Below are 27,453 nucleotides of genomic sequence, written 5' to 3'. Positions count from 1 at the left end.
TAATCTCTATACCTAAAAAAACTCTAACGTCATCGTCTATCCGGTGATACCAAATCTTAATCTCTGCTCCAGAGTATGCGTCGAATACGAATAAAACTCCATTCACGGAAGAGGCTACGAGCCCCAAATGGATTCTGAAGAGTTTTTTTTTCTTTTTTATTTTTTAGAAACATTCTGAAGAGTAAAGGGAACCACCTCTCGGCCCAACTTCAACTCGGCCCGCTTACACCTTGCTCGGCCTGCCCATACCCATACCCATCCCCAACCCTAAACCCAGCTGCTCACCCCCATCGCAACCGTTGGATCCTCGTCTGACGCCCAAATGCCAACCCCGTCGTCATATATAAATCCTACGCTCCGCCTCCTACGCCGCTCAACCAAACCCTAGCCCCAGAGCAGCCGCATCCACATCCACACTACCTGCCTCTCTCTCGTTCCGTGGCGGCGGCGGCGGCGGCGGCAGCAGGATGGCGGCATCTACGGCGAGGACGGTGAAGGATGTCAACCCCCACGAGTTCGTCAAGGCCTACTCCGCCCACCTCAAGCGCTCCGGCAAGGTAACCGTGCCCGTCTCGCCCACTGTTGTTACCCAGACCATCTCGAAACAAATTCACCGTTTATGTTGTGTGCCTTCTGGACATTTGATTGGTAGGTTGGAGTGTGATTTGCTCACATAACTACTAATTCGGATCTGTTAGGCATAAGCAATGCCGTTCTTCTGAGTCTTAGGCCTCCGTGGTAGCTTTTCTTATTCAAGTCTAGATCACCTGTGCATAAAATCCTGTTTCTAAAGTGGTTTTTATTGTCCATATGCGTGGGTTTTATGCAAATTTTAACTGAATATGCTGAAAATTCCTTGAGCACACTCATCTATGCAGGCCCTATACGAGTTGTGATTTATTTTGTTTTCTATTGATATCTGTCAAGACAGTGGTTAGCCTTGGGTGTGGTGTGAACCATTGCTCTGATTCAGGAAGTTGAACACTGATTCCATTTCTCTCTTGCTGAATGGTAGGCTGCTTATTATATTTGGCTCAAGTGCTGCTATTGTCGAGGTTTCTTTTTTATTAGGCTATTAATTCAAATTTGTGAAGGGCCCGCCTGGTGCAAGCGGTAGAGTCTTACCGCCTGTGACCGGAAGGTCCCGGATTCGAGTCGCAGTCTCCTTGCATTGCACAGGCGAGGGTAAGGCTTGCCACTGACACCCTTCCCCAGACCCCGCACCCCAGACCCCGCACAGAGCGGGAGCTCTCTGCACTGGGTACGCCCCTTTATTAATTCAAATTTGTAGCTAAAGCTTTTGTTGCTTCAAGAAACAAGTCTGTTGTATTGGCAAGCAAATACTCTAGAGTTGAGGTTGGGAAAATGTTTCCTTCATTGCATCGGTTTTCGGTATCGATAATGACTATATTCCTTTCTTGGTATAGATAATTACTATATTCCTATTTTGCTATGTGTAATTCCTTATAAGTATCCTCTGTCTTCTGTTAGATGGAGCTCCCTGAGTGGGTTGACATTGTGAAGACTGCGAGGTTCAAGGAGCTCCCTCCTTATGACCCTGACTGGTACTACACCAGGGCTGGTAAGGGATCTTGTTTGTTTGCTAAAATCATTTACTAGTATAAACTTCGATGTCCGGATTTTGCACTCATCAGATTTTTAATTTTCTTCAACTCCAGCATCCATTGCAAGGAAGATCTACCTGAGGCAAGGCATTGGTGTGGGTGGCTTCCAGAAGATTTACGGTGGCCGCCAGAGGAATGGCTCCCGCCCACCACACTTCTGCAAGAGCAGCGGTGCCATTTCACGCAACATCCTGCAGCAGCTGCAGAAGATGGGCATCATTGATGTCGATCCCAAGGGGTATTTGAACTGCTATACCCCCTTCTCTTACTAACGACTTTTTCTGGCTGTGGAAGTTTGCTTATTGGTCGTTGTGTTGCAGTGGAAGGCTCATCACCTCCCAAGGAAGGCGTGATCTGGACCAAGTGGCTGGAAGGGTTGCTGTTGAAGCTTGAGCAGTCTCATCTTCGGTTTCAATGATGTCATGTTTGATGGTTGAGATGGCTACACTTTATTTGCACTTTGGATTAGGATTTTTGAGTTAAGAGAACTTTTAAGGTTTAATGCATCTAGCTATGGTGCCACACTATATTTTCCCTGAGTACCTAAATACCTAATGCAGTATCAAAAGTCATTCTGGAACCAAAGAAATATGTTTGCGAAGTGTCTGAGCTGATGTCCATGACGTGCCTTCGTTTTGGTACAGATCTTTGTGGTATAGCATTGAATATATTAAGCTCTATACGTATTCCTATTTCTTCTCAGTTGCCTAAAAAAGAGGCCAGTCTTACATTTCATTCATGCCATTAAAGAAACTTAAAATTCCTCCTGGCGTCCCCTTGCCTTCAGCAAGCTCAGTTCATGTATTGACCATCCTAACTTCATTGGTGTGCTGTAAAACGCCTCTGAAGTTGAAGTTACTCTTGGCATAATTGCTCTGTTTGATTGACTGATAAACCATGACTGAAATTACCGTTGGCTGATTTGTTATGAGAGAAAAATATCGTTCGTTGGCTGAAAAAGTAAGGCTTATAAGTCATGCGAACAGGCGTAAGGTCTCCTTAAGAATTCCCGGTCTCCATAAGAATTCCCAACGTTTGCGCATTTGCAGATTGGCCGATTGTTCCTAATCATCTTGCTTCCACTTTTCCAGTCCTATATCTCTTAGTTACGAAGAGCCTAAGAGTTGCTCTGGGATGGGCATGGTTAATGTCATGTCTGTATATTTTGTGTTGCGATCTGTCTGCTTCGGATGCAGTCACTCTCAGCATTATTATTACAATAGGAGACATGCTCATGACTCTGTTCAACATTATGTTGCATCCATTTGCCGAGAACTTATCGAACATGGTGAGATTGTGATCAGTTCAGCAAAACCATGTTTTTAGCTCATAACTGAAAGTACTTCTGAGAACATGAACAACTATTCGTTAAACCAGCGACATTTTGGGCCAGGTAAAAATTAGCCCTAGCTCATCTTAACAAGGGGTTAATAGATGGACTAAATTTTTAGCAAGTCTAGTTGTTAACGAACTAGCTGACCTACCCCAGCTATTCTGAGCGAATTTTTAATTCTAGCCCCCCCACACCCCACCCACCAAAAAAAAAACTAGCCTTAGCTGATCTAAACAAGCACTTTAGCTCGGCAAAACCATGTTTTTAGAGAAACCTGTTCCTTTTTTGTCCTAAAAAAATTACGAATAATGAATAATGAATATGTAACTTGTTTGGTTGCTGCTTTTGCTGGCGTCATGGAGTTACGCGGAGGGGAAGTCGCGTGCAGGAATCGGATGACGCCGATGGAGGAGCGGTAATGCAACTGCGAAAGCTTGTATCTATTTATGTGGAAAAAAATTCAATGGATCCAGTATCCACCCAAACTGGGTGCATACCACCACTCAAATGGTGACATGTGTGCGTGTGTTTCAGGAAGTGCTTTGCTCCGCTCATTTTGAGTCATGACGGTTGGTGGACTTAGCCTGTTCGCACGGTCGTAAACGATCGTAAATTTTCAGCTAGAATAGTATTTTTCTCTCACATCAAACCAGTCAGCGGTAATAATCCACGATCGTATACGATCGCCCAGCCGAACAGACTGTTGGTGCTCGTCTCCTTCTCCGCTTCACCGGGCGAATGTAGGAGTGGTGGTACGCATTTAGCCCTTGTTTAGTTCGCGAAATTTGGATTTTGGGGCTACTGTAGCACCTTCGTTTTTATTTGACAAATAGTATCCAAACATTGACTAATTAGGCTTAAAACGTTCGTCTCGCAATTTTCCACCAAACTGTGCAATTAGTTTTTCTTTTCGTCTACATTTAATGCTCCATGCACGGACCGCAAACATTCGATGTGATAGGTACTGTAGCAACTTTTTGAATTTTGGCGTCCAACTAAACAAGGGCTCAGTTTAGGTGGATACTGTATCCACTGATTTTTTTTCCATTTACGTGGGACTGGACTCCGGCCCACCTCAACCAAACGAGAAGCTAAGCAACGCGAATTGATTGCAGCGTGAATGGATAATAGGCCATAAAGCTCCAACCAAACAGCACCTTAATACCTAGTTGTTGCTACAAGAGAACATGATTGCTCTCATCTCCTACTTAAATAATAAATATACTTACGATTACAGATTTCCTGATAGAATAAGCAAAGATGGGGATTAAACTGACTCGTCGGGGGTGAAAATGTTTCAGCTAATCTCATGCCCATGGGGTCTTCACTCGGAGAAGTGGTGGACACAGGAACTGATTGCCATCACCATTGTAAAGATGCTTGGGCACTCTGCGTCACAGGCAGAACACTGTGTTCATAACTGTGTAAGTTATTAATAATCTTAGCAAACTCAGCATCACGGTCAGGATCAAAATAGATATAGTCTTCACTCAGCAAGCCTTCGAAATCTTCCTCGTGCAACTTGTGCACATCAGGCCGGTACAAATCAGTGGAACCATCAATATCCCCAAAATAACCTCCAGATGGTGGATGCAGAATCTTGCCTAATCCTTTCTCACAAATGGAGCAATGACCTGATCTCAAATCCCCCACAAAAAGGAAAGAAAGAAAAGACATGAGAAATTGAGTCTGCCAATGTGAAAGAAAGAAAAGCCAGTCGGGGTCCAACATCTCCTTGATAGAACTAGCTTCCAAAAACTTAGTGATTCTCTCCCTTATCTCCCTACCCTTCTCCCTGTCGAAGCGGCGTAGGCGATGCTTGATCGGCTTCATGCTAGATAGGATGTTCATGTAGTGGTTGAGAAATTTCATTGACGTTGGGGGTGACATCTTCGGCTTGAGATAGGTATAGTTAGGGATGACCATGAACTTCGCGCGACATGGGCCCTTATGTGTACTAAACATTAACATAATTCTGGACAAGGGCAAGAGGAAGCACTTCCTTTAGTTTGTCACTCGCTTGGTTGGTTTTTCATTAAGCATGTGTTTGAGTGTTTTTTATCAACACGAGTAGGACATATTTAAGGGATGTGCTAAATTTCAAGTGTCTGAATTTTAGTTTTCTTTCAGGCGACGCTTATTGCATATAATTTATTCTAAAATTGTAGTTTTAGTTTGTTGCAATTTCTATAGACATAATCTGCAATTTTTAGTTCCGAGAATAAAAAAACCCGTTAGACAAAACCACAAACTCACAAAATTTGATATGTGTTGGCACAATGACAATTTAACAATTCATAATTATTTCTATAGTTAGATAAGAACAAAAATTTGATATATCATGACACAAAGATAAATAACAAATTACAAAAGTGACAACTTATACTAATTGATAATGCAAGAGTATTGTCTGAAATCGTCTTAAAATTCAGACATCTAAAATATAGGAGAAGTGTATATTTAATTGCTCAAATGAAGATGCATATATTGTTTGATAAAAGTATTTCATTTGCAGGTGACCGGGCTCATCACCCACCGTCAATCAAGTCCGTGGCAAAACAAGTCACTTGTGTCCAGCTCGATCCGATTGCTTTAAACTTTTCACTGTTCTGGTGTGCGGTGGCTAAGCTCATCACCTTACGATTGATCACGCGTTTGGACGTATTATGAAGAGGTAGACATAATTTTCTCTTATCAGAATGCACGAACAATTTTGCTAATCTAATCTAATGAAAAAAGGAAGAACATTAACGTGGCACTCCCACATGCCACGCCGCGTGACAGCAATGGCAGATCGATAGAGCATAGCAGGACAATACCCGCGCGTTGCTGCAGGAATTCTTGATAATGGCCCTGTTCGTTTGGAGAAATATAAAGAAATTTATGAGAGGAAAACACTGTTCTAGATGAAAAAGGAAGCGGATCAAGCCGGGTTTAAGGGCACGCGAACGAGGTCAATTTTAAAAGAAATTAGATTATTTATACTTATACTTATATTACTAAAATTATCTTAAATTAATTTTGGTGAATGGATTGACATATCGACGTGGACAGCTAAATGTATGTTAGTGGATGAAGAGATAACTATCATAATTATATATGCTAGTTGACTATAATTATAACTTCCAGTAGATTGTTGACGTGGATAGCTTGCATGTTGAGAGAAATCTCTAGTGTGATTTAGCTTTATAAGAGTACTAGGTTCGTGCACGTACGTTGCTATGGGACAATTAAACTTTTATACTAAAAACACACGGATCGCACAATAAGATAACAATATGGTGAAATTAAATACATACGTTAAAGTGACATTTAATCCAAAAGCAAATTAAGTTCCTGAAATTAACACAGTTACGGAGAGCGTGGCGTCGCATGCTCACAAACTCTACTGTATAGACATTTTTGTGATACGGCTTATCAGCCATAACACAGTGTCTTTCTCTAATAATAAAACAACATCAGCCGACTTATCAGCCGCAGAAACCATCAGCTGAACAGCCTGAATGTTTTATATCGGCAGAAAGAAATCTTCGATATCCATTTCTTTCGTGCGCCAATAAATTCACAAATAAGTTCCACCACATCAACATATCATACTGTACATAGGTTCGAGTATACATGTAAATATTAGTGCATGTCATATGGCTAATACTGCGTGTCTTGAAAAATCTCTCACAAAACCAAGCAACAAACGTAGCGAGCAGCAGTACACTTGCTGATGGAGGGGAGTCTATGCACGTGTTGATACTAGTGACGAGGAGGGCAAAGATTTATTATGTAGCGAATAATCCGATGTGTTTCATAGGTGGCACCATTATATGCAGTTGAGGAGCCCTTTGCAGCCGGGTTAGGCTGCGGGGCGAGGGTCGCGTGTGATCGCAGGTGGGGGAGGTCTTGGCGTGGACAGGCGAAGATGTGAGTCTCGGACGGGCGATGGTGCAATTATAATCTAAAAAATAATAAAAACGTTAGGCTATGATTGAGCATGATTGATTTTGGTTTCTATCGATGTATCTTTTGATTAGGATTATGATTTATGAACACCTGTTTTTTAGAAACAAAGCGCTATCATGTGCCCTCATATATGTTTTGTATTTCACCATTTATTTTTATACAGGAAACATATACGTAATGTATTTAAACATTTATTTTTATAGTAGTATGCTCGTGCTAACGCTATGGTGACTTTACAATTATGCTAACGAGGTGGAGATGATACAATAGAAGGGACAAGCATAAAAAACTAAAGATAACTACTTTTTTTAAAATAGACATGATTGGGTGCAATTTTGTTTAGATAAAAGGCTCCCCCGCTTTATTGTTGCCATAAATACCTCCAACTTCTCAGAATCCTGGCGACCTAAAGTATCACCTTTTTGCTATTGTTTCAATAGGATTGTACAAACTACGCACAAGGCATTTCTCATGCAATAGTCCTCCTTCATGATCTGCAATGTAAATTCGTGAACATTGAAAAGAATATTTTTAAAGAAACTACGTTACATCCTATAGTATTTAAAATAGAAGTGCCTACCTCACTTTCAGTTAAAGTTTCCTCATTCTTATACGATACTGAATCATTTTTGTCAGCCGCTGTTTGATCTTGTGCACAATAACTTAGGCCAAAATTCCTTCATGACAAAAAAGGCAAGAAATTAGCAGAGGACAAAATGTTTATAGAAGGTTCTAAATTTTCAGAATGCGGTGAGAAATAGAGAGCATACTTTCTTGCTTTCCGCTTCATTTCAGTTAGTGGCACTCAAAATAAACAAACATGCCAAACATCTCAAGTAGATAATACTGCAGATAAGCACAGGCACAACTGAGTTCAAATGGAAGTAAAAATTCCTGAGTGTCAGTTCAAACAGTAAAGCAGTGCACCAATTAGCAGATCGCAGATGGAATCACTCTTGTCATCCACAAATATATTAATTGGTTAATCAAGTATTATATATGTCAGTGTAGTATTTATATCACTTAGTTAACAAATTTGACATCAACAATAGAGGAGTAGCATGAAAGGATTAAGATGCCTAAGAGGGAAGGGGGTAAATTGGGCTAATTCTAAATTTCTTTGTAATAATTAAATCATATGGTTAGCCCAATTAACCCCTTGTGCCTAGAAAGTGTTCCTAATTGTTCTACCGCACAAAAGACTTGCAACCTAAGTTTCAATCCTACTCTAGCATGGCAATTCTAAGAATGTACAGACATGAATTGAATTGCTCAAAGTAAATGCTCAAACTAAATGCTCAAAGTAAATAGAGAGAAAGAAACCCGGCGATGTTTTGTCGAGGTATCGGAGAGTCGCCACTCCCCACTAGTCCTCGTTGAAGCACCCGCGCAAGGGTGTAGCCCCCCTTGATCCGCGCAAGGATCAAGTGCTCTCTACGGGTTGATTCTTCGACACTCTGTCGCGGTGAATCACCCACAACCGCTCACAACTTGAGTTGGGTCACCCATAAGCTCCGTCGGGTGATCATCGAACTCCCAATCATCACCAAGCCATCTAGGTGATGGCGATCACCAAGAGTAACAAGCACGAACTCTCACTTGACCACGACAAGCCTAATGAGAAGGTGGATGCACACTTTGCTACTCTTGATCTTCACTAATGAGGGCTCTCTTTGGGATTCTCAAATCTCAATCACCTCACTACGACCTTGCTCTTCTTGGCACTCTCTAAGGTGTTTCTCAGCTGTTGAAATGAGCAAAAGTACCCCCATACACGAGTGGATGTTGTATTTATAACACTGGCTGAAAAACAAATCGTTATGTGCCTTTGCAGGGTGACCGGACGCTCCGGTCAGTATACCCCGAACTCCAGTGTTTATAGTGTGACTGGACGCTGGCCAGCGTCCGGTTAGCACTGACCGGACGCGTCCGGTTGTGATTTTCCCTCTCTGGAACCTTACTGGAGTTGACCGGACGCTGGCCCTCAGCGTCTGGTACCATGACCTCGCAGCGTCCGGTCAAACCAGACGCAATCACCTTGGTCAAATGAACCGACCAGACCCTGAGCCAGCGTCCGGTCACACCGAAGCCAACGTCCGGTCAGTATTTGACCCTCCATTCACTTCCAACTCTCGATCATATGTGAATGAAGTTTGCTCCATTGGATCATAGAGCTGTTTTGGAGCTATCTAGTACTAGTTTTAATAAATGTGCACCACACCTAACTCGCTAGTCTCACCTAGGCCAAGCTACTCATTCATACCCTCTTAATAGTACGACCAAAGGAAAAACAAAGTCCTAAACTACTCTAAGTGTCTCTCCAACTCCAATCGACACTTAGAACTAGTCTATCCTTAACCTTGTCGTCCATCCTTTGAAAACCGAAATGATATCCATCGTAGGGGCATGGCAACCTTGATTGCTCAATCGATCTCCATTACCGTGACCTAACTCAATTGTTTATGCAAAACACACGTTATTCACAGTAATCACATATTGTCATTAATCACCGAAACCCAACTAGGGGCCTAGATGCTTTCAATCTCCCCCTTTTTGATGATCGATGACAATACTACCTCGAGTATGTGAAAGAGATGAGATTTTTAACATGCTTGGATCATATAAGCTTTAGGCAATAAGAACAAAGGTGTTAGACAAGCTTACATGACCCAAGCCAACATAATGTACTCAGAAGATATGAAATAAGCATGAGTACAAGTAATAAAGCTCATTTGCATCGGAGTAAAACACGGAAGCAAAGGCAAATGAACAAAACACAAGTGATATGACACATAAAGAATTCAAAGTAGAGAGCACACATGTCATATATCACGATCACGTAGATATCACTGTCACATAAATATAGTAAATATGAATGCATAATGTATCACACACATAAAAACTCCAAGTGTAAATAGATAAGCTAATATAATAACTAAGCTTCCCCTAGATAAGTAGCTCCTCCTAAGCCTAACATACTCGAACCCTCTCCCCTTTGGTGTTAAACACCAAAACCTAAGGGTTGGTCGGCGGGGCTGCAGCGGATGAGCCGGGCGCTGAGGTACAAGGAGCGAGGTGGAACTGGGTGCCATCATTGTTTGATCCTGAGCTCTGAGTTGTCTAACCCTCTGTAGCTGGTACTGACGCTGAAGCAGTCTGGATTGGATCAGGAACTGGTGCTGCTGTAGGCTGAGCTAGTATAACTGAAGCAGCTCGCTCTAATGATGCCACGGAGGAGGGGAGCGTCTCTGTCATTGCTGTGATAGATGCAGCCATAGAAGGACCTGGAACATGCAGGTATGGAGGAGTGGGCTGCCCTGACAACTCACTAAAGGAGGCTCCAAGACTTCTGGAGACTGAAGTGTCTGGCTCAAGCAGCGACGACGTCTGTGCCGGTGTGAAGCCTGTCCGGAGTGGTGTGAACTACGGGGCTACCACTGGCAAAGCGAACCACTAGGACACCTGCTCTGTCGGTGAAGCATACTGTGCTGGTGGCTGTCCCTGACTCTGAAGCCACTAGGCTGTAACGCTAGAGTCATTGAAGTGGTAGCAGGCTGACTAAGCTGGGGCGTAGGCTGTGGCGGTGGGGCCCCAATCGCTGTCACTACATGCTACATGAATTTGAGAAGCTGCTGCTGCATGAGGATATGCTGCTGATGCATAGCCTGTTACTGCTGCTGTAGTGCATGTGTCTGCTACTAAATAACAAGCTACTAGCGCTGGAACTCGTCCTGCCGAGTCTAGAACTGTGCAAGTGTAGCAGCTGTCTCCTGAGCCTATCTAGCCTGGTCCTACCTCATCCGCTCAAGTATAGCAAGAAGAGCGGGGTCAGTCTGCGGGGCAGGTGGCGCTGAACTAGAGCTACCGGCCTCAACATCATGTCATCGTGGAGGCATCTGTGGAATGGGCTGGTAATCATCATCAGAACTATCACTAGGCTCGCTAGTGACCAACCCCTCCTGCTGAGCAAGCTCCTCCTCTATAGCTGCAATACCCCTGATGATATCATCCTGCTGGGCTGCAATCTCTGGCACCTCTGGACGACAGCACGGCTGACTCGATGCCTGTGGTGTACCGTGTCGGATCATCTAAGACATGTTATAAGCAGGGAACTCTGTCGTGGCACCACTGTACTCAGCAATCATCTCAGGCGACTTAACAGAAATAGCTCTATGGATAAGAAAAGTGACCCAATGAGCATAGGGTAGCTGCCTATGATCTCTGAAGCCCTCAGCTATAGTGTCCTCCATCTCTGATAGAAGGAGATCCTAGATGTCGAAGACTATCTGCTGCATCAGAGAGTTGAGAAGCCATAGCTGAATTCGAGTCAATCCCTCTCTATATCCCATCCTTGGGAGTAAAGTCCTCCTCATAACAGCCTCAAGCACGCGAGCAGTAGGCGTGAGATCATTGGGGTTCCTCCTCGACCCCTCGCCAATGGGCTCCATGAAGTAGTGACGTACCAAGTCTATAGGGGGTACCATGAAACCATGAGGGCATCGGGGGGGTGTAGTCTGTCCATAGCATACCTCATGGAGCCTGACTGGCTGCTCCTAAAGCCTGAGAATCTCTCGAACCCTGGTGCTCGTCAACCAATAGTCTCTGCCACCGAATGCAAAGTGAATAAACCTATGGTGGAGGTCAATCCAGAGAGATGCATAGAACTGACAAACCCAAGATAGAACATATAATCCAGTCCGTCCAATCAAATCTGTCAGCCCCAGCAGATATGCAAGGTAGGGGCGAATGTGCTCTCCAGCTGCTACAACAATAGACTCTATGTTGCACACTCGTTGGGGTCTAAAGACTGCTCCGCTGTTCAGATAAGCATTATAGAAATCCCCTTGTAGGGGTGTATAGAATCCCTCTGATGCTCTCTCATCCCTCCTGGGTGGAAACCATACCTCAAAGTCAACGAACCTCAGCTGCTGCACCTGCTTGGCCATGGCGGCCCTTAGGTCAAGATGGGTCACTAGAGACGGACCCTATGGTCGAGGCGGTGGGTGAGAACCCCTGCGCTGAGTGATTGGCCTCGGTGAAACTGGGACATGAGTACGACCAGAGCGGCGTAACTGTGGCTGTGGTGCCAGTTCTGTCTCCTCAGCCTGCTGAACCTACTCACCCTCCTGAGACTGCTGTGTCGGCTAAGGCTGCTGCTATGTCTCCCCCTGAGGCTAAACCTCGTCAATGGCAACATGTCGTCCTCCAATCATGAGGGTCCTAGCTAGACCACCATGAAGGCCCTCAACTCGTTGAAGTGTAGCCATTGCCTCTGGTGAAAGCGGATCAGCAATCCGAACTCCACTGCGAGCGCCTTCTCTCTCGGCATGCTCTACGACCTCTGCAACTATGGTGGCTCTCGCTGTATCTGCATCTAGATACTTGCGCTTCTTGACTGCCAGCTTCTTGGTCGCCTTGCCTTTAGGTTCTATAGGCTGGCGAGGCGGGGGCCTCAGATCCTCGTCACCGGGACCACCTCCGACATTCTTCACACGAGCCATCTACAAAAACCTGCTACCTCTGACAAAGATCAACTACCGCTGACACTTTCGAGGCTTGGCCTCGATCCGTACTCGTGAGCTTGGCCCCGAGTTGACTGACAACTGCCGCTAACACCTCAATGGAACCGACTCGCTGCACGATGGAATAGAAAGGATATACAAATAAATACAATATATCTAAAGATGTGAAACCCTAGGAAGCATGCAATTTAGATACGAAATTGAAACGCGGGGCTCGCTACCTGTCGAAACGGCGAAACAGCGAGGAGGAACGAATCGGGGGACACCGAATCGGCTAGGGATGTTGGTCAGCGAGGATTGGCAATACGATGCGGTGAATCGACCGTCGAGGGTAGCAGTAGCTAGGGCACTGGAACAGGGGCTCGGCGCTTAGGGTTTCGCGGCAGTGGGGAGCAGAGAGGCGCGGGGAGCAGCGTGGCACTAGGCGCGTAGGCTAGGCCACTAGCGGCGGTGTGGAGAGATATGGTGGCTCGGGCTGCTCTTGTGCGAGACAGGCGGCGCATGGGCGAGCTGCTGCAGCGCGCGGGTGAGCTGCTGTGGCATGCGGGCAAGCAGCGGCGTGTAGAGCTGTGGCGGCGCACGGGCAACGACGCAAGGAGCGACGACGTAGTTAGCCGTGAGCGGCGCACGGTGCGGCGGCTTGGCGCTCGGGCGCGTGGGGCACGGCGCGGGACTACGGCGACGGATCTAGCGATTGGGGCTGACGGCGGCGGATCCAAGCTCTAAAGGCGGCGAAGGCGATGGTGCGTGGGAACGACGGAATAGGGCTTAGCTCAAGGCACATCCGGATTATATGGGGTCCCCTGGCAGATCAGAAAAGGAAACGAATAAGAGTCCTGAAACCGCACGAATCTACTGACTGGACGCTCCGGTGGTAGCGACCGGACGCTGCCACCCAGCATCCGGTCTATTCTAGAGAGGTCCAATTCCTCTGGAATCGTGACCGGACGCGTCCAGTGGACATCGACCGGACATAGCCAGAGTCTGGTCACCTAGCCTTGACGTCTTCATGATCGACCGGATGATGAAGCTCCTTCTGACCGGACCCTGGAAAACACTATTTCAGCGTCCGGTCACTCCTGCTCAGTAGTTGTTCACCTCCTGTGAACTGACCGAACGCTGGACATTAGAGTCCGGTGCAGCGTCCGGTCACTCCTTCTTTAGCAAATCTTCAAAGTCCTTCGCGCTGCCTGTTCCCAATCAAGTCCCAACTCGAATAAGATCCAAATAAACATCAATTGGGACTGATGTGAGTGACCACTCTCAAACCCTCATATTTTTCAAAAATATTTTGCCTTAGGCTATAAATCTTTTTAAGAAAATAGGAAATAAGAGGGCGATTTAATATAAATGACAAAACAACATTCATGCATATGCAATGCAATACTTGGAAGTAAATCTAGTTTCTTGTCAAGTTTGATCCAAGGTTAAGCTTCTTCACACGCTTTTTGGCGGTTATCTTAACCATGTTAGACAAGCCCTATATGCATTATAAAGCATTAAACATGTTGTATATTATAATGCAATGCAAGGGACAACACAAGCTCAATTTTTAGTGAAGTTACTAAAATCAAGCACATTGAGTTCATTCCGTAATCTATAAAATGTTGCCCCATCTAGCGGTTTAGTGAGGACATCCGCCAATTGATCCTCGGTCCTTACACCTTCTAGTGATATATCATTTTTAGCAACATGATCTCTAAGAAAGTGATGGCGGATATCTATATGCTTGGTGCAAGAGCGTTGAACCGGATTATTTACAAGTTTTACTGTACTTTCATTATCGCACAAAAGAGGTACTTTATCTAGAACTACACCATAGTCTAGCAAAGTTTATTTCATGTAAAGTATTTGTGCACAACAAGCACCCGCGGCAATGTATTCTGCTTCGGTGGTGGACAAAGCCACACTATTTTACTTCTTGGAGGACCAAGACACAAGTGATCTACCAAGCAAATGGCACCCTCCGGATGTGCTCTTTCTATCAACTTTGCAACCAGCATAATCCGAATCAGAATAGCCAACTAATTCAAATATAGCTCCTTTGGGATACCAAAGGCCAATGCTTAGTGTGTATACTTAAGATACCTAATGATTCTTTTTACGGCAACTAAATAAGTTTCCTTAGGATTAGCTTAAAATCTAGCACACATACACACACTAAACATGATGTCGGGCCTAGATGCGGTCAAGTATAACAAGCTACCAATCATAGAGCGGTAGAGAGTTTGATCAACCGGATTACCTCCCTCATCTAGGTCGAGATGTCCATTGGTTGACATTGATGTCTTGATTGGCTTACATTCATCCATCTTGAATCTCTTGAGAGATGAAAATCCCTTCTCTCATTTGATGATCCAAAGATGATATCATCAACATACACTTGACAAATGAAGATATGTCCATCAAGCTTCTTGGTGAATAATGTGGTGTCGACCTTTTCAATGGTGACGCCCTTCTCAATAAGAAAGTCCCGAAGGCGCTCATACCAAGCTCTTGGGGCTTGCTTAAGCCCATATAGTGCCTTGGACAACCTATAAACATGATTAGGATATCTAGGGTCTTCAAACCCGGGAGGTTGATCAACATAGACTAGTTCATTAATAAAGCCATTTAAAAATGTACTTTTCACATCCATTTGATAAAGTTTTATTTCATGATATGATGCATATGCAAGGAGGATACGGATGGCTTCTAATCTTGCAACCGGGGCAAAGATCTCTCCAAAATCCAAACCTTCAACTTGAGAGAACCCCTTTGCAACTAGTCTTGTCTTGTTCCTCACAACAACACCTTGATCATCTTGCTTGTTTTGGAACACCCAATTTGTTCCAATGACTCTTGCACCTTTTGGCCCCTCTTCAAGAGTCCAAACTTCATTACGGGTGAAGTTGTTCAACTTTTCATGCATGGCATTTATCCAATCTCAATGTTGAAGAGCTTCTTCTACCTTAGTAGGCTCAAAGCAAGAGATAAAAGAGTGATGAGCAATAAATGAAGCAAGTTTTTAAGATCGAGTCATTACACCATTTGACGGACTCCCTATGATGAGATCTTGTGGATGATCTTGAAGTAGATGTGTATTTCTTCTATGGACCACTTGAGGGGGAGGTTGTGGAGCATCAACATCTTATGCTTGTACCACCATTTGTTCATGGGAGACATGAGTATCTTTATTTTCTACTCTCCCATCCTTTTCACCATCTTGTGGCACACTTGATGAAGAAGGTGGATCAATCACTTGTACATCATCTTTATCATCTTTAGGCTTGATGTCTCCAACCGGGATGTTCTTCATAGCCTCTCTCAATGGTTCATCACCTACGTCATCAAGATTCTCATGTGTTCTTTGGGAGCCATTAGATTCATCAAATTCCACGTCATATGTTTCTTCAACCAAGCCAGTGGCATGATTAAATATTCTATATGCTTTGGATTTTGATGAGTAACCAACAAGAAAACTAATATCACAACGTCTTTGAAACTTCGTGTTGCCGCTTGTAGATGTAGCATTTGCAACCAAACACCCTAAAGAAGGAGACGTCCGGCTTCTTTACATTGAGCAACTCATAAGGTGTCTTACCAAGGAACTTTTGAAGAAATAGGCGGTTTGATGCATAGCATGCGGTGTTGATTGCTTCCGCCCATAGAGCTTTGGGGGTGTTGTACTCATCAAGCATTGTTCTTGCAAGAGTGATCAATGTCCGGTTCTTCCTCTCAACTACACCATTTTGTTGAGGAGTATATATTGCGGAGACTTCATGTTTGATTCCAACTTCATCACAATAAGCTTCTATGTTTGTGTTGTCAAACTCTTTCCCATTGTCACTTCTTATCTTCTTGAGCTTCACTTCAAATTTATTTTGTGCTCTCTTGGCAAACTTCTTGAAGCAAGATGCAACTTCAGATTTGTCATGAAGGAAGAATACCCATGTATACCTCGAATAATCATCAACAATCACAAGACAATAAAGATTTCCTCCTAAACTCTTGTATGTTGTTGGTCCAAATAAATCCATATGAAGGAGTTCTAGCACTCTTGCGGTTGACATGAAAGCTTTTGTTGGATGGGTATTTGCAACTTGCTTGCCGGCTTGACATGCACTACAAAGCTTGTCCTTCTCAAACTTCACATCCTTCAACCCTCTCACCAAATCATTCTTCATAAGCTTCTTGAGTGAGCTCATCCCAATATGAGCAAGTCTTCTATGCCATAGCCACCCAAGTGTTGTTTTGGTGAATAGGCATATCTTCAAGTTTGCATCTTCAGAGGTGAAGTCCACTAGATATAGGTTGTTATATCTAAACCCTTTGAATATCACATGATCATCATCCTTTTTGGATACAACAACCTCCTTCTCGGTAAACAAGCATTGGAAGCCAAGATCACACAATTGTCCAACGGATAGCAAGTTAAAACTCAATGAAGCCACATATATCACATTGGAGATGGAATGATCATTTGATATTGCCACTTTGCCTAATCATTTGACCTTGCCCTTTGAGTTATCTCCGAATATGATTCTTTCTTGCCCATCTACTTCTTCATCAAGTGAGGTGAACATATGAGGATCACCGGTCATATGTTGTGTGCAACCACTATCAATAACCCAATGACTTTCATCGGTCTTGTAGTTCACCTACACATAAGAGATCAAGCTTTAGGAACCCAAACTTGTTGAGGGCCCTTCACCTTCTCAACAAGTGACTTTGCAACCCAATTTTTCTTAGGCCTATTCTTATTTGGAGGTCCTAAGAACATCAATTTCATCTTTCCACTAGAATCCTTTCTAAGCATGTAGTGAGCATTGAAGGCAAAGGGTCTAGCATGCTTGGGCAAGGGTTGTGGTAGTGGAGTTTGGCACTCATGAGCAAAGTGGCCTTCTTATCCACACTCAAAGCATCTCTTTGGCTTTGGCTTTGGCTTTGATTGTTGTTGTTGAGCTTGAGCCTTCTTCTCTTTGTTTGCCATGTACCCAATGCCACTTCTATTCATCTTCATGACGGTGTTCATTAGAAGCTCACTTTGAAGATACTTGCCTCTAGTGAACTTGCTCAATCCAATCTTGAGATGCTCTTTTTCTAACTTGAGCTTCTTATTCTCTTCCTTGAGTGCATCAGTACTTTTATCTTCCTTGAGTGCAATATTGTTTCTCTCTTGAGTTTCTTGTTTCTTCTTTTAGCTTCTCATTCTCAAGAATCAAGTCACCATCATGATCAAGAGTTTCTAGCACAATGGTGTTGTTGATTTTAAACTCTTTAAACTCTTTCTTTAACTTTTCATTGTCATGCTTGAGCTTGACATACTCATCATAGTCATTGCACTCAACCACTTGCTTGCCTTTGCCACTAGATCCTTACTCAATGCTCTCATCAATTAAATCATCACATGATGTAGCTATATCAATCTTAACAACATAGTTTGTAGCATCATGTGGCTCATTTGATAAAAATTCTTGAGCAATAACAAGATTGTCATGATTAATCTTGAGAGTAGTATATTCATCTTTTAGCTTGTTATGGCTAGTGATAAGCTCTTTGTACACCTACTCAAGTTTATCATGTTTATCTTTAAGCTCTTTCTTAGAAGATTTGAGCTCCTTGAGTTTGGATGACATAGCATCATTTGCTTCTCTAAGCTCAACACTAGCCTTTTTGGCTATCTCACATTTAGCTAAAAGAGAATCATTCTTAATCTCAAGCTTTTCATTTTTAGCTCTAGTCTTTATAATGATCTTAGTGTATTTCTTTAGCAATTTAGCAAGATCATCATAAGTAGGTGACTCATATTCATCATCATCGCTATCGCTATCACTATCATCATTATGAGCATGATCATCACCACTACTATCATCATCATGTGATACCTTTCGTTCACCTTTGGCCATAAGGCATAGGTGTGTAGAGGATGATGGCGGTGGTGACGGTGAAGATGATGAGTCAATAGCAATGGCGGCCACCTTCTTGTGGTCATTATCATCATCAGATGATCCACTAGATGAATCAATGTCCGTAAGTCAATCACCGATGTTGTAAGTCTTTCCACTCTTTTTCTTCTTATGGAAGTCATTCTTCTTGCCATCTCTCTTCTTGTATGGCTTGTTCTTTTTCTTCGCATCTTCATCTTCATTGCTTGAGTCATCTTTCTTGCCCTTATTCTTGTTCTTGAACTTGTCTTTCTTAGGCATTGTGCATTGGTGAGCTAGATGACCAAGTTCTCCACAATTGTAGCAATCCATCTCGGAGATTGGCTTCCTTCTAGAGCTTGTGAATGACTTCTTCTTCTTGCCATCAAACTTGATACCACTCTTGTTGAGCTTCTTCAGCATCTTGACGGTCTTCTTCACCATGAGAGCAAGACTTTCATCATCAACTTCATCATCACTTGAGCTCTCATACTCAAGTCTTACTTTGACCTTCTCTTGGCTAGCTTTGAATGCTAAGTCTTTTTCTTTCTTCTTTGTAGAGGATGAGCCATCTTAAGGTGTGATGTGCATATACATCACATGAGCATTGATCTTTTCCAAGATTTATGTCGGTGTAGCGGTGGAAAGATCACCTTGATATAGCACGGTCACAATATGCCCATATTTATCAATGGGGAGGACACTCAAGATATTTCTTACAACATCGGATGGTTGCATTTGAGTGAGTCCAAGCCCATTGACTTCCTCTATAAGAACATTCAAACGTGAATACATTTCATTAGCACATTCTTTAGAAAGCATTTCAAAAGAGCCTTTTCATGACAAGATGATAGCGTTCCTCACGCTCACTCTTAGTTCCCTCATGGAGTGCATAAACATTCGACCATAGTGCATGGGCATCTTTGTGGTTCCTCACCTGATTGAACACATCTTTGCAAAGGCCTCTAAAGATAGTGTTTTGAGTCTTTGCATTCTCATAATTCACCTCATTGTCTTGTAGGTTAGTAGCATCCCGATGTTTTGGGAAGCCTTATGAGGCGGCTCTAAGTATACCAACATCTAGAGCCTCTAGATATGCCTCCATGCGAATTTTCCAATAAGAAAAGTCATCTCCCTCAAAGATAGGAGGAGGTCCATCCCCGTGAGACATCTTGCTCTAGGTGGTTAAGCCTAAATACGTGAGCACGAGGCTCTGATACCAATTGAAAGGATCAAGATGCCCAAGAGAGGGAGTGAATTGGGCTAATTCTAAATTTATTTTCAATAATTAAATCCTATGGTTAGCCCAATTAACCCCTTATGCCTAGAAAGTGTTCCTAATTGTTCTACCGCACAAAAGACTTGCAACCTAGGTTCCAATCCTACTCTAGCATGACAATTCTAAGAATATAAAGACATAAATTGAATTGCTCAAAGTAAATGCTCAAAGTAAATGCTCAAAGTAAATAGAGAGAAAGGAACACGACGATGTTTTGCCGAGGTATCGAAGAGTCGCCACTCCCCACTAGTCCTCGTTAGAGCACCCGCGCAAGGGTGTAGCTCCCCCTTGATCCGCGCAAGGATCAAGTGCTCTCTACGGGTTGATTCTTCGACACTCCATCACGGTAAATCACCCACAACCGCTCACAACTTGAGTTGGGTCACCCACAAGCTTCGCCGGGTGATCACTGAACTCCCAATCACCACCAAGCCGTCTAGGTGATGGAGATCACCAAGAGTAACAAGCACGAACTCTCACTTGACCACGACAAGTCTAATGAGAAGGTGGATGCACACTTTGCTACTCTTGATCTTCACTAATGAGGGCTCTCTTTGGGATTCTCAAATCTCAATCACCTCACTAGAACCTTCCTCTTCTTGACACTCTCTAAGGTGTTTCTTAACTATTGAAATGAGCAAAAGTACCCCCACACACGAGTGGAGGTTGTATTTATAACACCGGCTGAAAAACAAACCGTTATGTGCCTCTACAGGGTGACCGGACGCTCCGGTCATGTTGACCGGACGCTCCGGTCAGTATACCCCAAACTCTAGTATTTACAGTGTGACCGGACGTTGGCCAGCGTCTGGTTAGCACTGACCGAACGCGTCCGGTCATGATTTTCCCTCTCTGGAACCTTACTGGAGTTGATCGGACGATGGCCCTCAGCGTCCGGTACCATGACCTCGCAGTGTTCGGTCAAACCAGACGCAATCACCTTGGCCAAATGAACTGACCGGACCCTGAGCCAGCGTCCGATCACACCGGAACCAGCGTCTAGTCAGTATTTGACCCTCCATTCACTTCCAACTCTCGATCATATATGAATGAAGTTTGCTCCATTGGATCATAGGGCTGTTTTGGAGCTACCTAGTGCTAGTTTTAACAAATGTGCACCACACCTAACTCACTAGTCTCACCTAGGTCAAGCTACCCATTCATACCCCCCTTAATAGTACGGCCAAAGGAAAAACAAAGTTCTAAACTACTCTAAGTGCCTCTCCAACTCCAATCGACACTTAGAACTAGTCCATCCTTAACCTTGTCGTCCATCATTTGAAAATCAAAATAATTTCTATCGTAGGGGCATGACAACCTTGATTGCCCAATCGATCTCCATTACCATGACCTAACTTAATTGTTTCTGCAAAACACACGTTAGTCACAGTAATCACGTATTGTCATTAATCACCGAAACCCAACTAGGGTCCTAGATGCTTTCAATCTCCCCCTTTTTGATGATTGATGACAATACTACCTCGAGTATGTGAAAGAGATGAGGTTTTTAACATGCTTGAATCATATAAGCTTTAGGCAATAAGAACAAAGGTGTTAGACAAGCTTATATGACCCAAGCCAACATGATGTACTCAAAAGATATGAAATAAGCATGAGTACAAGTAATAAAGCTCATTTGCATCGGAGTAAAACACGGAAGCAAAGGCAAATGAACAAAACACAAGTGATATGACACATAAAGAATTCAAAGTAGAGAGCACACATGTCATATATCACGATCACGTAGATACCACTGTCACATAAATATAGTAAACATGAATGCATAATGTATCACACACATAAAAACTCCAGGTGTAAATAGATAAGCTAATATAATAACTAAGCTCCCCCTAGATAAGTAGATCCCCCTAAGCCTAACATACTCAAACCCTCTCCCCCTTTGACGTCAAACACCAAAACCTAAGGGTCGATCGGCGAGGCTGCAGCGGACGAGCCGGACGCTGAGGTACAAGGAGCGAGGTGGAACTGGGTGCCATCATCGTCTGATCCTGAGCTCTGAGCTGTTTGACCCTCTGTAGCTGGTACTAACACTGAAGTAGTCTGGGTCAGATCAGGAACTGGTGCTGCTGTAGGCTAAGCTGGTATAACAGAAGCAGCTCGCTCTGATGATGCCACGGAGGAGGGGAGCGTCTTTGTCATTGCTGTGATAGGTGTAGCCATAGAAGGACCTAGAACATGTAGGTATGGAGGAGTGGGCTGCCCTATCAACTCACTGAAGGAGGCTCCAAGACTCCTGGAGACTGAAGTGTTTGGCTCAAGCAGCGATAACATCTGTGCTGGTGTGAAGCCCATCCGGAGTGGTGTGAACTACGGGGCTACCACTGGGACACCTGCTCTGTCGGTGAAGCATACTATGCTGGTGGCTATCCCTGACTCTGAAGCCCACTAGGCTATAACGCTGGAGTCATCGAAGTGGTAGCAGACTGACCAAGCTAGGGCGTAGGCTGTGGCGGTGGGGCCCCAATCGCTGTCACTATATGCTGCATGAATCCGAGAAGTTGCTGCTGCATGAGGATCTACTGCTGATGCATAGCCTGCTACTGCTGCTGTAGTGCCTGTGTCTGCTGTTGAATAACAAGCTGCTGGCGCTAGAACTCGTCCTGCCAAGTCTAGAACTGTGCAAGTATAGCAGCTGTCTCCTAAGCCTGTCTGGCCTGGTCCTACCTCATCTGCTCAAGTATAGCAAGAAGAGCGAGGTCAGTCTGTGGGGCAGGTGGCGCTGAACTAGAGCTACCGGCCTTAGCATCATGTCGTCGTGGAGGCATCTGTGGAATGGGCTGGTAATCATCATCAGAACTATCACTGGGCTCGCTAGTGACCAACCCCTCCTGCTGAGCAAGCTCCTCCTCTATAGCTGCAATACCCCTAATGATATCATCCTGCTGGGCTGTAGTCTCTGGCACCTCTAGACGATGGCGTGGCTGACTCTGTGCTTGTGATGTACTGTGTCGGATCATCTAAGACAGGTTATAAGCAGGAAACTCTATCGTGGCACCACTATACTCAGCAATCATCTCAGGCGACTTAACAAAAATAGCTCTATGGATAAGAAAAGTGACCCAGTGAGCATAGGGTAGCTGCCTATGACCTCTGAAGCCCTCAGCTATAGTGTCCTCCATCTCTGACAGAAGGAGATCCCAGATGTTGAAAACTGTCTGCTACATCAGAGAGTTGAGAAGCCATAGCTGAATCCGAGTCAATTTCTCTCTGTATCCCATCCTTGGGAGTAAAGTCCTCCTCATAACAGCCTCAAGCACGCGAGCAGTAGGCGTGAGATCACTGGGGTTCCTCCTCGACCCCTCGCTAAAGGGCTCTGTGAAGCAGTGACGTACCAAGTCTATAGGGGTACCATGCCACCATGAGGGCATCTGGGGGGTGCAGTCTGTCCATAGCATACCTCATGGAGCTTGACTGGCTGCTCCTGAAGCCTGAGAATCTCTCGGACCCTGGTGCTCGTCAACCGATAGTCTCTGCCACCGAATGCAAAGTGAATAAACCTATGGTGGGGGTCAATCCAGAGAGATGCATAGAACTGACGAACCCAAGATGGAACATATAATCCAGTCCGTCCAATTAATTCTGTCAGCCCCAGCAGATATGCAAGGTAGGGGCGAATGTGCTCTCCAGCTGCTGCAACAATGGACTCTATGTTGCACACTCGCTGAGGTTTGAAGACTGCTCCGTCGTTCAGATAAGCATTAGAGAAATCCTCCTACAGGGGTGTATAGAATCCCTCTGATACTCTCTCATCCCTCCTGGGTGGAAACCATACCTCAAAGTCAACGAACCTCAGCTGCTGCACCTACTTGGCCGTGGCGGCCCTCAGGTCAAGATGGGTCACTGGAGGCGGACCCTGTGGTTGAGGCGGTGGGCGAGAACCCCTGCGCTGAGTGACTGGCCTTGGTGAAACTGGGACACGAGTATGACCAGAGCGACGTAACTGTGGCTATGGTGCCAGCTCTGTCTCCTCGACCTGCTGAACCTTCTCACCCTCTTGAGACTGTTGTGTCAGCTGAGGCTGCTGCTGTGGCTCCCCCTGAGGCTGAACCTCGTCAATGGCAACACGCCGTCCTCCAATCATGAGGGTTCCAGCTGGACCACAATGAAGGCGCTCAACTCGCTGAAGTGTAGCCATTGCCTCTGGTGAAAGTGGATTAGCAATCCAAACTCCACTACGAGTGCCTCCTCTCTCAGCACGCTCTGCGGCCTCTGCAACTGTGGCGGCTCTCGCTGTATCTGCATCTGGATACTTGCGCTTCCTAACTGCCAGCTTCTTGGTCGCCTTGCCTTTAGGTTCTGTAGGCTGGCGAGGCGAGGGCCTCGGATCCTCGTCACCGGGACCACCTCCGACATTCTTCACATGAGTCATCTGACAAAAAGCTGCTACCTCTGACAAAGATCAACTACTGCTGACACTTTTGAGGCTTGGCCTCAATCCGTACTCGCGAGCTTGGCCCCGAGTTGACTGACAACTGCCGCTGACACCTCAACAAAACCAACTCACTACACGATGGAATAGAAAAGATATACAAATAAATACAATATATCTAAAGATACGAAACCCTAGGAAGCAAGCAATTTATATATGAAATTGAAACACGGGGCTCGCTACCTTTCGAAACAGCAAAACAGCGACAAGAGGAACGGATCGGAGGACACCGAATCGGCTAGGGTTGCTGGTCGGCGAGGATCGGCAATGCGACGCGGTGAATCGACGGCTGAGGGTAGCAGTAGCTACGACACTGGAACAGGGGCTCGGCGCTTAGGGTTTCACGGCAGTGGGGAGCAGAGAGGCATGGGGAGCAGCGCAGCGCTAGGCGTGGAGGCTAGGCCACTAGCGGCGGCGCGAAGAGCTATGGTGGCTCGGGCTGCTCCGGTGCGGGACAGGCGGCGCGCGGGCGAGCTGCTACGGCGCGCGGGCAACAGGGAGGCAGCGGCTGCTTTTGCCGCCACCACTTCATCCACTACATGGCACCGGCGTCTTGGGCATCCTGGCCGTAATGCTTTGACCCAGCTTAGTCGTAGTTCCGACATACCATGTACTCGGGCTCATGATGAGCACTTGTGTCAGGCATGCCAATTGGGCCGTCATGTTCGTCTTCCTTTCCCTACCTCCTCTTCCCATGCGACCCATATTTTTGATCTTGTACATTGCGACCTATGGACGTCTCCTGTTGTGAGCATTTCTGGCTATAAATACTATCTTGTCGTGCTTGATGATTTCTCTCATTATTCTTGGACTTTTCCCTTGCGTGCTAAGTCTGATGCATTCCCCACGCTTCTCCACTTTTTCGCCTGGGTGTCTACTCAGTTCGGCCTCACCATCAGGGCCGTTCAGTGTGACAATGGGCGTGAGTTCGATAACTCCAACTCTCGTGCTTTCTTCCTCTCTCACGGTGTGCAGTTACGCATATCATGTCCCTATACCTCCTCCCAGAACGGTAAGGCTGAGCGCATGATTCGCACCACGAACGACACCATGCGCACCCTTCTGTTCCAGGCTTCGCTTCCTGCTCACTTCTGGGTTGAGAGTCTGCACACCTCCACCTACCTCCTTAACCGCCTACCTTCCGTTGCCTGTCCGGCTCCCACTCCACACCACGCTCTCTTCGGTACCCCCCCTCGTTACGATCACCTTCGTGTCTTCGGGTGTGCGTGTTACCCTAACACCACTGCCACTGCTCCCCACAAGCTGGCTCCCCGTTCGACTCAGTGTGTCTTCCTCGGGTACTCCCCGGATCACAAGGGGTACCATTGCTTTGACCTCACCTCTCGTCGGATCCTCATCTCTCGCCACGTGGTGTTTGACGAGTCCGTCTTCCCTTTCTCCACCACCTCCCCACCCCCCTCCACCCCCGACCTTGACCTCTTCTCCCTATTTCCCACTGACACGGTGGACCAGCCACCATTGCCGTTGTGTCCTGCAGGTACTACTCCACCGTGCCCTTCGCCGGCTCCGTGCTCCGGCTCGACGCCCTCCGGTGACCCTGCGCCCAGCGCGGGTCCGGCGGCGCTGAACTCTGGTGCTGCTCCTGGCCCTACGCCCTGCGCGGGTCCGGAGACCTCGGCTTCAGCACCTGCTGCGCGTTTCGCACAGCCGGTGCGTGTCTACCACCGCCGAGTGCGGCCGGCTCTCCACGCGAGCAGCCGCGCCGCCCGCATCCGCGCCGGGGAGGCCCGCATCCGTGCCGGGAAGGGCCACGGCGGCGAGAAGAGAAGCGGCGGCAGCGGCTGGGTCTCCGTGGCGCGCGCGGCTCGCGATTTGCGCCCAGGTGGAAGGAAGAGGGGGGAAGCAGTTAAAGTAGGAGGGAGGGGGAGGAGGTGGTGGGCCACCGGCCATGGCGGCGGCGGCTGCCGGCGGCGGCTGCCTGCCTAGCGGCTGGGAGAGGGAGGAAAGGGAAAACCTAAGCTCCGGTACCATGATAGAATTGTGATTCCTTACTTTTGGGCTAACCCTGGAAGGGTAGCTATATGGGAGTCATACATGGGCCATATATGGGCCTTAATACACACATACTCCAACACCATTAGTGCTGTAGATATAACAACAGCTTATAGCTTCAGTAAGACTGAAAATAGCAGGTCAAATTGCCAAGTCCTTAGTTCATGTACTTTGTTGTTTGCTCCCTCCTACACATGCACACCGTACATAGCCTAAGGAACAGAACAAATCTGCTACTCTGCCTCTTGTTTAAAAATGCCCATACAAATTTTTTTTCTCGAACACGTAAAATGCTCATACAGTTCTCACCTCATATGCTAAAAACAGAAACGTGGCTTGATCACAGTTAAAACTACACTTGCATATCCTTGCTTCAAGCACAATAATTTTATGTGTTAGTATTGGGGCTCATGTAATAAAAGTCAAGTTACCCATATCGTCACTCCTTTTCGCGAGCACCTCTTGCTCGTTGCCCCTCGCCTCAGCTTTGGCCGCCTTCTCATGCTCCTTATCCTCAGTAGTATATATAGTGCAAAACAAGAGAGGGAAATCTTCTCAAAATCAAGAAACTGGAAAGTTCAGAGTGATGTTTCATTGAAACGAAGGTTTCTCACCTCGAAGCAGACAGGGCAGTTGGGATGCATTGCTCTTTTGACATAGCAGTGGGAATCCTTCATGACATTGTTGTAGCAACACCCTGTTGGATGGCAACAAGGGCACCAGGGGTGCAAATAAAATCTTTGTTGCACAACATGCAATGGAATATTAGCAGAAAGAAGTTTGTGCAGAAACTTACCATATTTATCACAGTGAAACAAGTTTATCACGGTGAAAAAAGTTATCTACACCACCAGTTCTGAACAATTAGCAAAAGTAGACTTTTGAGTGGTAAGTGGAAGATTGCCTGTCAGTATGGTAGTTACCTGCATATGGCACATCCATCACAATGGTATTGGTCATTTGAGACCTGGAACAGAACAGTGTTAGATTAGGAATCACAGTGTTAGACTACCTGTTAAAATCAGGCATACACGCATACTGCCCCCCAAAAAAAACATATACTCCCATATTTCTTTAACATATCAACATAGCAACTCATCCATATTTTCTAGAGAATTCTTCATTATCTAGAAAAGGTAGGAATATTTAGGTAGCCATTATATGCCAATACGAAGAAGAATCAGGCATATATACTGTACTCTCAAAAGAAAAGAATAAAATGTGATTGCTTTAGCCGATTGACATCTCAAATTCACTGCTAAGTCTGCTACTATGTCCAGGTGCACCTGTTGGGGGCACATCACTTGATCTAGATAGCAAACACGACACTAATCATATCCAATTCCAGGTCGAGGTCATCAATTATGCAGC

General features: G+C 45.4%; 1 protein-coding gene across 1 annotated transcript; it reads left to right on the top strand.

Annotated features, from left to right (window-relative positions):
- The first annotated feature begins 377 nt into the window (after positions 1 to 377).
- Positions 378 to 2,226, top strand: LOC136538369 (small ribosomal subunit protein eS19). The gene is made up of 4 exons (XM_066530347.1): positions 378 to 557; positions 1,492 to 1,582; positions 1,680 to 1,863; positions 1,946 to 2,226. The coding sequence occupies exons 1-4, from the start codon at positions 468 to 470 to the stop codon at positions 2,016 to 2,018; spliced, it is 438 nt and encodes a 145-aa protein (XP_066386444.1). The 5' UTR covers positions 378 to 467; the 3' UTR covers positions 2,019 to 2,226.
- The last annotated feature ends 25,227 nt before the right edge of the window (positions 2,227 to 27,453 follow it).

The sequence above is a fragment of the Miscanthus floridulus genome, chromosome 2 (genome assembly GCF_019320115.1).
Source record: "Miscanthus floridulus cultivar M001 chromosome 2, ASM1932011v1, whole genome shotgun sequence".
NCBI lineage: Eukaryota > Viridiplantae > Streptophyta > Magnoliopsida > Poales > Poaceae > Miscanthus > Miscanthus floridulus.
The sequence above is the reverse complement of the archived record's forward strand: the minus strand, read 5'-3'. Positions and strand labels throughout refer to the sequence as shown.